Below are 13,098 nucleotides of genomic sequence, written 5' to 3' on the forward strand. Positions count from 1 at the left end.
ATTACCCCCTTACAGGTGAATTTTCAAAGGAGTTACACGAGTGAATGCAACATGCTACTGTAACAATTTTCAAAAGCCATTTACTCAAGTAAAGGGCACTTATGCGAGCAAATCCTATGGACAATTCAATGGCATATACTGTAGCAATTTTCAAAAGCCCACTTGAGTAAAGTTATTTACATGTGAAAAAACTAATTTTAAGGGCCTGATTTTAAAAAGCATTTACACACATGGATGGTAACTTTCAAAGTGGCACGCGGGTGCACATTGGCGCATCTGCCTCAATGCGCCCAGGGGTGCACATATGCGTGCATGTTATAAAATAGTCCTGGCGCGTGCACATGTGCGCCTCATTTTAAATTGGCATGTGCCTAGGCATGTAAATTCTAGAGATGTGCTTCGTTTTTTCCTGCCGGGTCGTTTTTTGACTCGGATACTTCGTGGTAAATTTCGGGTTTCCTCATCTCGTTTTTCGAAAAAACGAAACGAGGAAACCCGAAACCGGGCCAAAAAGCGAAACGGCAAAGGAAGCTTAAAAAAAACCCACCCCAAGCATTTAAAATCCTTTTTTTACATATCTATCATACCCCAAGGCTTGCCAATAATCTCTGGGGGTCCAGCGGGGGTCCGGGAGCCATTTCATTGTCGGCTGCCAGTAATCAAAATGGCGCCGATAGCCTTTGCCCATACTATGTCACAGAGGCTTTCGGCGCCATTGGTCAGCTCCAGTCACATGACAGGAGCACAAGATGGCGCCGATGGCCATGTGACAGGGGCTGACCAATGGCGCCGGTAGCCCCTGTGACATGGTAGTTCAGAGGCTGCGCGTCACCATTTTAAAGAGCACGGCTGCAGAAACATGGGCACGGAGGAGGGCAAATGGATCCCGGGACCCCGCTGGACCACCAGGGATCTACTTTGTAAGTCTTGGGGAGGGATCGGGATGGGGGGGGGGGTGGTGAATTATAGTTAAGGTAAATGTTTGGGGTGGGTTCAAAAAAAAAATGTGTGCCCCTCCCCCAGGCAAACCCGAAAAACGAAATTTCCCCGAAAGTCGGGGAAAATTCTTTTCGGGTTTCGGGCCTCCGAAAAAAAACCGAAGTAGGAAATTTCGGGCAATTTCCTACTTCGGGCGAACAACGAAGCAGATCTCTAGTAAATTCCGTTTCTACTGTGTTAAGTGAAGGTATTTTAAAACCGGTGTATGTTCAGGCCATGACCAGTTACCAGTTCACCTAGTTAAGAGCTAGGTCCTCCGAACCCCCTGGTTTAATAGCCTGCACTCCTCCCAGTTACCCCAGACATGTTAAACCCTCCAAACCCGCAGCAGCGGGCCGTGCACCTGGGTGCGCGCTGGGGCAAAAAGGTATTTTTACGTGCACATCTCTTGAACACACCCTGAAACACCCATGCCTTGCCCAGACCACGCCACACCCTGTCCTTTTTGAAACTGAGTGAGATGTGAGCGCAACAGGAGATGCGGGTACATCCGGGCGGCTGTTAAAATTTGGTGGGCGCGCATAAGCCTGGCTTGTGTATACACCTCCCGATTTTGGTGCGCGCCAGGCTTTTAAAATTCACCTTTTATGGCCAGATTTTCCAAAGCATTTTCACGCTTAAAATTGGGTTTTACACCTGTAAATGTACTTTACTTATGTAAGTGGGCTTTTGAAAATTGCTACAATGTAGGTCATTGAATTGTCCATAGGATTTACTCATGTAAGTACAATTTACTTGAGAAAATGGCTTTTGAAAATTGCTACGGTAACATGCTTCATTCACTCGCGAAACTCCTTTTAAAATTACCTCCTAAGCATGTATATATGCTTTTTAAAATCAGGCCCTGTAGGAATTTGACCATAGTTTAACAAATGGCAATTTCACATTTGTAGAAAAAATGTAATATTTTACCAGCAAAGAAATCAGTTTACAATTTCTTTTTATTCAGCTAGGAAAGTTTATTTTTTAATTACTCATACTAGTTTGACAGAGTCAGTGTTCCTTTTATTGGTAACTAACCCTTTCTCCTTTTGGTCCTGCTGGTCCTGGAACTCCAATTGGTCCTGGAGTACCCTTTAAATTGAGAAAAATTTAATAAAAAACGCATTATCATACATTTTATACTATGCGTCCAAAGAGTTGGGAGACAGTATGGGCCCTGAAGAAAAAAGGCAAGGTGAGAAAGAGGCTCCAGTGATGCAAGGAGTCAAATTATTTTTGCCAGCTACAGTTTTCAGGGTTGACCAAAGATTTTGAAAGTTTATAGTCTTCTGCACAGTATATACTGAATATTCTTATTAAGTATTGTATATGCATTTCAATACATTTTTTGTGTACTAGAAAACAATATTGAGCCTTTCTTTCTGGTACACATTATCAAAATTGAATCAATTTGAACTCTTCACCTAAAAAAAACCCCTCTGCAAAGCTGAAAACTGTAGGATGGATAATAAAAGAAATAAAGGTGTAGTTATACTTGTAAGCTTTTTCATTTCAGCAAAATTGATGGATTAAAAAAAAAAGACGCTTGCACCATTTTAAACAGATAGCTGCACATGCAGTTTAAAATCACCATGCTGCAGGGCCAAACGCATTCGCAGACAGACATGATAGAGCACGCATTCGGATGTTGCTCCGTCTACACCAGTCCAACCGGGTAATAACATGTGAACATGTACAAATTATAAATACATAGATCTTGAGAGGCATTACCTCTCAGTAAACGTCTGCATGTTTCTATCTGGCTCCTAGACATATCAGTCTTGCTCTCTGATACGGATATGGAGATGCGTCACTAAGCCTAGCATAATTCACTTGGGCGGATGTGCCGATACTGAGGCTACCACAAGGAAAGACGAGACAACTCGACTATACATATACATAGGATAACAGGGGCACAGACAGCATCTCAGTTACAGTAGCTGCACAGTTTTGGAAATATTGAAAAACAAAGCATGTCTAAATCGCACTGGATTCAGAGAAACTGCCTAATCTGGGTAGTGTACTGTAACTGAGGTAACATTGCTTTCCATTTGGGGGAGGGGGAATGGTGGTTGCTTATAGTGTAAACGGGGCTACTGTGATACAGATAAGACACATTGCAGTGCTAGGAGAGAGGTATGTAGGGAAATGGAGCTGAAACTCACCGGTGGTCCAGGCCTGCCGTCAAAACCTGAAGCACCCTGGACAGAGGGGAAAGAGTTAAAAAGACAGGACAGGGGAAGGGAGGATGAAGTAGGGGTGAGGTGAAGAAAGGGGGGAGGGAGAATAACGAGGGAGGGAAGAGGTGAGTGCAGCAGGGACTCAAGACGTACATACAACTTGCAATAACAACAAAAAATATGGATACCAAGGGAAGCTGATGGGAGGTATTCACATGAAAACCAAAGACACAGTGACAGTGAATGCAGCTAATGCGAGAGGCTCTGGTTAAAATATTATTAAGGATGCAGTTTACCTGCCCTTCTCTTATTCACTGAACAAGAGGGAAGCTCAGGAATCTCTGAGCCAGTGTTTAGGTTATTCTTGGAGGGCCACAAATAGGGCTGGTTTTCAGGCTATCCACAATGAATATACATGAGTTACATTTGAATACATCGGAGGAAGCTTATGCAAATAGAACTCAAGCATATTCACTATGGATATCTGAAAACCAGGACCAGAGTTGCCTACTCCCATTGCAATTTCAAAGCAATATAAATGTGCTTTGTTCTTTAACAAAAGGAAGAACCTGTTCCATAACTATGAATTTGAACATTAGCAGTGAAGTGAAATTCAAATTAGATTAAATTAAAAATGTCCAAGTGATAATGAATGCCACTGTTATAACAACATAAGAATATAAGATTTATTTATTAGAACAGTATTTTTCATAATTGGCATAATTTAGGCATCAGTAAAATTTCTGATTTATATTGCCTGGCAATAGATACTGTTTTTTTCATTTGAACAATTGAACAAAGACTTATCTTCCCAATAAACATTTTTACTCTTATCTATAGAGCAGGGATGTGCAAGGGAAAAAATGTATTTTATTTGGTTCATGTTCTGGAGGTTTTTTTCCCACAAATTTCAGTTCGTGAATTGATTGATTCGTTTTATTCGGGTGAAAAATCGAATAAGCAATAACACACCCCTCAAAAAAAACAGCCAAAAAATGAAATCAAACCCTCCCTCCCAGAAAACTGCCAGGGCCAGGATCCCCCCCAGCCCCCACTTACCCAATCCAGTGGGGAACCACCAGCCAAAGCGTCAGACTTGCTTAGGCTGAGGCTGCAGTAGGTTGCTGCGGCCTGGGTCTACTCAAGGCTGAGGCTTTGGCCTAGGCTGGAGCCTGGACCCAGACCCGATGCCGCTGCTGCCTGGCTCCAGGCTCTTTGCCATGACCTGACCCAGAGGCTGGGTCCGCATGCTGTGACCTTGGTCCGAGCCTAGTCCCGAAGCTGCGACCCGACCCAGAGGATGGGTCCCAATGCTGAAGCCTCGGCAATGCAACCCTAACAAGGCCTCTGGGTTGGGTCACAGTGTCAGGCCTAGGCTCAGGCTTCGGTCTACTGGCCTAGACCCCAGCATAAGGGACCCAGCCTCTGGGTTGTGTTGCGGTGTCGGGCCTAGGCTCGGGCTCCAGCTTAGTTTGAGGCCCAGGTGTTCTGACCCAGTCTCTGGGTTGCGTCGCAGTGTTGGGCCTGGGTTTGGGCCCTGGCCAAGGTCAAGGCCCCAGCATTGGGACCTGGCCTTCATTGGATACTCAACAGATCAGGTAAGTTTTTGTTTTTTTTCTAACTTTCGGGGGTTGTGCTCAGGCCTAGGCTGTGACCCCTGCTTTGGGCCTAGGTAAGGTCCCAGCTTCGGGCCTAGACTGAGGCCCTGGGGATGCACTACAGCATAGGCTGTGGCTCCTGCTTTGGGCCTTGGCTCAAAGGCCCAAAGCAGGAGGCTCCAGCTTCAGGCCTAGGTCCAGCTTCAGCTTCAGGCTCCAGCTTCAGGCCTAGGGCTAGGCCTGATTCATTAGTTTAAAACAAAACAAACAAATAAGGTTCATTTCATTTGGGGGGGGGGGGGGGGCAATTCGGTTCAGGGCCCCTCCGAATGAAACAAATTAGCCTTATTTGTCGTGTTTTGCAGTTTCATTTTAAACACTACAGACTAGGCATTATCTTCTGACTGTCAAACACTATGCTTCTCATGCATTTTGCTCTGATTCCCTGAACTGTAAATAAGTCATACAGGTTAGCTCATTGGTATAAAATGAGATTAGAGAAATGTAACGATGAAGCACTGTCTGTACTGGCAACAAAATGGTTGACAGAGTTGGGTACTAATATTGAGGTGACAGAAATGGAAACTTTATTTGGGAACATAAATACTATTTTGCAAGGCTCCAAAATTCAAGAAAACAGTTTAAAAATCTTACATATTATGATGTTACTTAAGTATTCAAAATGGGATTGCGAAATTCTGATAACTGTATAAAATGTTCTTTTTTAAGGGCAGATTTACGCATAGCTTTCTTATATATTGTAGCTTGTCAAATTATTGGAAAGGTGTGCTTTCTATATTAGAACAAGTTGTGGAGGTAAGGCCACCCTTTACAGCTGAATTACTAATCATGGGCAGCATGGCTTGGATGGATGGCCTGTCCAAAGGTTTTCAACAATTTGCACATATTGCACTATTGGTTGCCAGACTGGGTATTCTGCGGTTCTGGATGGAAGACCACCGACCCCCTATTCATTTAAGTATTTGCAAATGCTAGACTAGAAATGCTAAATTGGAAAAGAAACTTTTATCCAAAGATTTTAAACGAGCTTGGAACATGCTTTCTGAACCGATGCCAGTAGAGTATATTAATATTGGAACATTATTGGCTTATATGCTTGGATTGTTTGGCTGTGGAATGAATGCATGTCTTGTCACTCTCTGCTACTGGGGGAGTATTTTGTTGCATTAGTAGATAATTAAAAAAAAGATGTCCTTGCAATCTTTCTACCACTAATACTTATGGTATTGAAACATAGAAATGATGGCAGAAAAAAACCAAACGGCCCATCCAGTCTGCCCAGCAAGCTTCGCACTTTTTTTTTTCACATACTTATCTGTTACTCTTGGCTCTTAGTAACCTTTTGGTTCTATTTCCCTTCCACCCCCACCATTAATGTAGAGAGCAGTGTTGGAACTGCATCTAAGTGAAACATCTAGCTTAATTAGTTAGGGGTAGTAATTGTTTCACATTATTTTACTTTAATGATATTATTCTATAAATAAAGAATAAAAAATGTGTATTTATTTGTTAAATTTATATTATGCCCTTCAATATATCCATCGAGTCCAGCATCCTATCTAGAACAGAAATAATGAATCAGTGTCTTTAACCATGGGGAAGACATTCAGATATGATTCAGTACACCACATAAAACTTTGGATGTTGTAATTTATAAATAAGTAAATTTATAAATAAGTAAATAAATCCAAATCCTTGTTGCTCAGGGTTAGGGATAAGAGGCGGTTTTCCCCAAGTCCACCTGGATAATAATAGTTTATGGGCTTTTCCTCCAGGAACTTGTCCAAGTCCCTTTAAAATCCCCTCAGCTAGATGCCTTGACCACATCCTCTGCAAATAAATTCCAGAGCACAATTGTGCATTGAGGGAAAAAATATTTTCTCCATTTTGTTTTAAATCTTCTTCCAATCAGTAACAGAAAAAATATATATTGGAGGTTCATTTGTAGTTCTAGATAGTTTCTTTGAATTTACAGAGTTATAAAAAGAGCTGGCTTCTGTCAGTAGCAACTGTGAGTTGCTGTTAAAAATGAGAAGGTTTCAGTCAGCCCTCTCAGCATGGAGATCCAGAAACAGGCTAGATTTGCAAAATGCACAATGGATTTTGGGCTTAGCCATCACCACTTACAGTATGAAGATAGTTTCTGGGGAGAATTGTTGTTTTTTCTTGAATCGATAATTAGTGCATGAAATAGAGTTCAGTATGGTGGTATAAGACTTAAAAGGATAGGTCTTCAAACGCCAAGTGACTTCAGAAATGATAAATCACAGTTTAGTGGGAGCAAGACCATGGATGATGAAGTCAATTTTCCCACATCTTGTCCCAAAACCTAGCTCTATAGCCCTCAGGAATTAGTTTTAGTCACTGCTGACTGGCTGATGCTGTGACAGGCTCCCTCTTCTGAAAGTGTGTATTTCCATATTAGATACATTATAAATGCAGAAGTCTTAGGGTTCGATATTGAGTGGCGGTGGCAGAGCAGACAAAGTTAACCGGTGAACTTTGTCCAGATATTTTGTCGAACTTAATTGGTGAAACATGCGGCTGAATATTCAAGTATATCCACGTGCACAAAACTTACATGGTTAGATTTAGGTCATATATTTTAATTATATGTACAAAGTTAGCCAGTCAGCGGTTGAATATTATGTTAAATTTGAAAATCCCGCCTTGGATGCACTCTGACTCAGCTCCTTTTTTCACGTGCATGGGGTTAGCCGGTCAGCTGGCTCCATTTTGGAAAATTGCAATGATGGGGCAGGAGCAAGTGGGCCTCACTCCTGCCCACAGAAGATCTCCTCCCAGCTATGACATAAACTTGGGAGGGCCAAGTGGGTTGGACCAATTCTGAGCTTTCACACTTTTTGGGGAGGTGGATAAGAGTGCGGGACTTAAGCCATGCGGTTTGGTCACTTTTTTTGGGAGCTGAGGTGGGAGAGCCACTTACATGGATTTTTTAAATTACTGAGTGGGAAGATGGACTGGCAAGACCTCTTTAAGGCCGCACAGCTCTTTAAATCTGCGCACCAGTTCAGATGATGCACAGCTCCTCTGGGCTGGCTATAAAAATTAATTACACCTCTAAAGCAGCTTTTTTTTTTTTTTTTTTTGCAAAAACAGGCCCACAAAGTCTTTTTAGCATGCTGTCTTCTAAAAGTTGCTCAGTAACGAGTTGCTTTACATGATTTTGCTTCACAGCAGCTTGTTACTGGGCAATTTCAATAAACTTTCACATGTAGTAAAGTTTACTACTATGAAGTCCATGTCTGCAAAAATTTCAAGCAAAACATCTAGCTTTTTGCATGTTTCCGGGCATTTTGCAAAATATTTTTTCTTAAAACGGGTTTTTGCACAAAATATCTTCCACTTTAGGACATCAGCCTCCTTGTGGGTCCTGAGTATGGGCATTTCAACAGTATCAAATATTATCCTCTTAATTTAAGGATTCCCTCAATGGGGAGGTGAAAATACATAGAATGACTGATGGATCACTGTCATTTGTATCATTATTAATGAATCATTAAATAATAAAGAGGTGTTCTTAATATACAGAATCTGAATTATAGGCAAGTTCCATGGTATTAAAAAAAATCCATGAGGATCTGGCTTTGTCTTGATTTCACGAAACTCCAATATTAATTATTTGTTTTGTTAAATAAAGAATTCCTTAATCTCCATGAAAGGTGCCAGCTTGAAAGTGCTGGAAACCAACATTTTTCATTTACCTACAGAACTGGTACAACACAAGCAGTGTGGCAAAAGCTTTCCCACAGAGTTTTCTTGAAGAATCAATAGTTGGGATAGTAGGAGACGGTTATGGGCAACTCTTCTCCAGGCATTGCAAGCCTCTTCCTCCTCTGGAAAGATGCCCAAGGAAAAGAAGAAACAGACTGACAGCTTCTCAGTTTACTTCAAAATATATTTCCAAGCACTCTAAGTCTGGAGTGCTATTGCAAACATTTCCCCCAGCAATGATTCTGTTATTCCACATTTTTGAAGTCACTTGGTATATTGCTGTTCAAACACAAACACCACACCATAGCTACAAACAAACATGCGGTTTATGGGAGCAGCATAACCATCCTCATCAAAAGTCCAGCAAGGCAGAAAAATGCAAACCATTCCAAAGCAAAACATTTTTTCTTTTTTTTTTTTTTTTTACTTTCTTTGTTCATAAATGAGAGATTTTAAACAAATGTTTATTTTGACTGACATAAACCTCTGACTAACGATATAACCGTTCAGACTCTCTTTCAGCGAACCTCTCCATTTATAGGCTGTTATCAGGACTGTCTTTAGACTGGAGCGGAATCTGGTGTGGTGATGAAATGCAGGGATTTTCAGAGTCCCGCTCCACCACACTCACTGAAATCTGCTGCTTGCCTACCACTTGGGCCCACAAAGGGCTTCTACTTCGGTAGAGATCTGGGGTAAGGAGAAGAGAGGAGGTGTAGCCAAGTGCTCACAATGGGGCTGAGAACCAGGGTTCAAATCCCAATGACATTCCTTGTGACCTTGGATATTGCCACTTCACTCTCTATTGTCTCATTGCTCCCATCCTATTTACATGTGCCACGCGCATGTTATAAAATTCGATACCCAAACGCACATGTGCGCCTGATTTTATAACCGCACGCGCGCACGGGTGCCAACTCGCGTGCACAAGGGGGGGGGGAATTATTTAAGAAACACACGCCAATGCGACAAGGCTATTCCCCAGTTCCCTCCCAGTCTGTTCCAATAAAGGAGCGGACTGGGAGGGAACTTCCTAAACCCCCTAACTAACCTTCCTCATTTTTCCGCTATCCGCCTCGACCCCTAAAACCCCCCTAACTAACCGAAATTTTTTTTTATTTTGCAACTTACCTGCTCTCCAGAGCAGCAGTAAGTTGCGCGGGCCGGCTGGCTGCCGGCACGCGCTTCACCGGTTCAGTGCCTAACGGCGTTGACCCGGCCCAGCCATGCCCCGGCCTGCCTCTTTTTTAGGCTGCCAGTTTTCGGCATGTACTGGGAGATACATGCGTGGCCGCGGGCCTTTATAAATCCCTGCGGCGCACGCGTGACCCAGCCACTCATGTATCTCCCGGTTTTTACGTGTACCGGCGATTAAAAATTAGGCCTTAAGGGAGTAATATTCAATCATTGGCCGGAATGCAAAGTTAACTGAGGATAAACTTATCTGGCTAATTTTGGATGGATATTCAGTGGTATGGCCGCACTACTGAATATAGATGGCTGTCTTACTTTAGGACTGCTCTACAGCACAACCAGAGTTAGCTGGATATGTCATCTGACTAACTTTGAATATCCTTAAGCCAATCTTACTCTGCCCAGAAATGCCCCAGGAACACCTCTATATTATCCAGCTAAATTTTAGTCAGATAATGAGATCTAGGTAAACATTAGCTGGAGAAATACCCAAAATATTCAAAAGTCAGCATTTAACCGAATGACTCACAAGTTATCCGGCTAAATGCCTTTGAATATGGACCTCTAAGCACATGGACATTAAAATCCGGCGCACATGTGCGCGCGGGACACATATTTTATTAACATTAGCATCCGACGCGCGCATGTTATAAAACAGGTATGTCCATGTGTGTGCACCGGGAACCACGCGCCGACCCCAAAAAATGGGAGAAGACCTTTAGTAAATTGACCTCTTAGATCGAGAGCCACCTGGAGATACGGAAACATCTACAGTACCTGAATATAACTTGCCTTGAGCCACCAATGAAAAAGTGGGGGCTTAAGTAAATAAATAAAAGATGGGTCCCACACACTTCATCCAGTTCTCTCCTCCTCCTACCAGCTCACGCTACAGTGCTGCCTTTTCACCTGCGCAGTGCGACTACCATTGGGCCTCTCCAGCTGAGGGGCCTGGTGGAGTTGCACCATTCACACCTGTCTAAAGATAGACCTGGCACTTATTAATATCAAGTTTAGCAATTCACATACTAATTGCCTGCTAGGTAATGCACATCCAGTTTGCCCAGGATTTCTGGTTTCATTACAGCTACTCTGAAAACAAATATATTCACTTTCTTTAGATGGGAGGAAATATGATCCTCTGGTTGGACAGCAGATCTATGAGTCAGGACAGCTTCTAGGATGTCTGAACGAATTACTATTCTGACTCTTGACAAAGCCATTTATCTCCCCATGCCTCCGTTTGCTCACTTATAATTGAGAACTTAAGGAAAATACTGTCTCCTCTCCCTCCCTGGAAACTTTGCTACGGTCCAAGAGCAAGAAATATGCTATTAGGCCATTTATTCTAGAGATAGCTGTATGTACATTTCAGGAATTATGGGACTGTAAAGCACATTAGGATCCTAATGGATGAAGGCACAGTATAAATCCAAATTATTACTATATTAACTAAGGAGGAAAGATGAGCAATAAAAGGAGCAGTAATTCCTGAAAGTCGAAAGTGGTGTATAATGAAAACATTTCTAGTTTCACATAAAAATCTAATTATTAAAGATTATAGCAAAGGCTTCACTTCTTGTTGGTTACTTAAGGGTGGCTCTGCCTTTAATATGGTTTTCAGATCTCCCCTTGTGTTACATAGTGCAGATTTCAAACTCGAATCCCACACATTCGAAGTAGGGGATTGTGTCTGCTTTATGGCCATCTTGGTTTTCTGTATACTTACAGGCAATCCCAGTGGACCTCGGTCTCCTTTGTCACCCGAGTTGCCCTTCTCCCCTTTTGCACCATCAATTCCTGCTTCTCCCTGAATATAAGTTATATCAGAACAAAAGATATAAAACACAAAAAAGAATACATTCCATTTGATAGATTCAAGTAGAAAAATACAGGAAAGGTAGAGCCATAGAGGCTGATATTCAGCCACTATCCATCTGAGAAAGTTAGCCAGATAAACATATCCGGCTAAGTTAGATGGGATATTCAGTGGTGCGGCCATGCCACTGCATATACCCAGCTATCTAAAAGTTAGCTAGAAACATTTATCCAGCTAACTTTAGACCTGCTTATTACCAGCTCCAACATATCCGGCTAACATAGCGGAAATGGCTGAGTATCTGCACTTATCTGGTTAAGTCTGCCTGATGATAAGTAGCCACACCCCAGAATGCCTCTGTCCCACCCACCACTAAGCCAAATAAACAGTTGTTAACCTAAGTAACTAGAAGGTCAATATTCAGTGCTACTTAGCTGGCCAAGGTCAGATTTATCTGGCTTAAGTGGCGGTCACACAACACAGCCGGATATTCAAACACCACTTAGCCAGATAAGTCTGAACTTAGCCAGGTTAAGTAGCACTGAATATCGACCTTCTAGTTACTTAGGTTAACAAGCACATTCAGAAATGGGGAAAATGGAAGAATGATATTGGTTCTGCATCAACCTCCCCACTTCCTGAAGACACCAAAGAGGCAGATCCAGAATTTCTCCTGGAGCTCGGCATGCTTGAAAGGACAGCCCCATTGTGGGAATCATTCAGATGTACCAAATTCTGGTCTGAGCACTGTACTTGGAGAACCTGTGAAGACGGACTCCAGAAGAAGTATCAGCACACAAATTGCTGTAAAAATGCTCCTGAAGATCTTTCAGGAAGTATGGATGCTGTCTCTGGGAACGACAGCGAGGGTGACAGTGGGGAAAGGAATTATGGAGATGGAGCAGTAACTCCTTACTCTCAGTGACACTGCATAAATCCCATGCAGGACCCTCCAATTTCTTTGTTCTTCTTATCATCTGTGCCCATGGATATATATATCCAGATTTCTGGATGAGGTTTGCGATCATGATTTTTGGCCCATCTCTATTGGCAAATACATCCTAAATGTATGCAGTTTTCAATTAAAAAGAAAAAAAAGTCATGCTTACCAATACTTTAGAAAACTCGTTCAGTCTTGAGTGAGAATTGTAGTTTTAGAACTATGTTATGGTTTCAAGCTATGGAATCTTACCTTAGGCCCTGGGAGACCTGGGGGACCCTGTACAAGTGAAACAAAGGAAAATATGATACTGTAATTCTAATATAAAATTTCCTATTCATCTGAAAATAATCCTGCTGTGCCTGCTTTCTTGGACATGATATGCAATGCACAAGGACCGTATATTAGAACATCTGTACATTAGAGAGTATAGAATGGCATGGGTTCAGAGTAATACTTTGCTAATGTTTTTAATATTAACTTGATAATATTTAGGGGTACGGGTCTAGAGTCATGTGTTAAAAATCATAGAATTCATATAAGAAGAGTGAGGGGTGGAACAGGAAGCAGTGAGGAAAGGGTCAGTAGTGCAAAGGGAGTATTCCTTTCATATGGGAAACAAAATTTACC

The 13,098-nt window shown here is 42.2% G+C and overlaps 1 protein-coding gene across 1 annotated transcript in view; it reads right to left on the minus strand.

The window, feature by feature from the left end:
* The window catches only part of COL13A1 (collagen type XIII alpha 1 chain), a 578,485-nt gene that overhangs the window by 107,804 nt on the left and 457,583 nt on the right, over positions 1 to 13,098 (minus strand). Inside the window, exons 36-39 of the mRNA XM_029610690.1 lie at positions 12,721 to 12,747; positions 11,439 to 11,519; positions 3,147 to 3,182; positions 2,020 to 2,073 (exon numbers count right to left, since the gene is read on the minus strand). Of these exons, the coding sequence (XP_029466550.1) occupies positions 2,020 to 2,073; positions 3,147 to 3,182; positions 11,439 to 11,519; positions 12,721 to 12,747 (198 nt within the window). The remainder of the gene's footprint in view (positions 1 to 2,019; positions 2,074 to 3,146; positions 3,183 to 11,438; positions 11,520 to 12,720; positions 12,748 to 13,098) is intronic.

This window comes from Rhinatrema bivittatum, chromosome 7, assembly GCF_901001135.1.
Source record: "Rhinatrema bivittatum chromosome 7, aRhiBiv1.1, whole genome shotgun sequence".
Lineage (NCBI taxonomy): Eukaryota > Metazoa > Chordata > Amphibia > Gymnophiona > Rhinatrematidae > Rhinatrema > Rhinatrema bivittatum.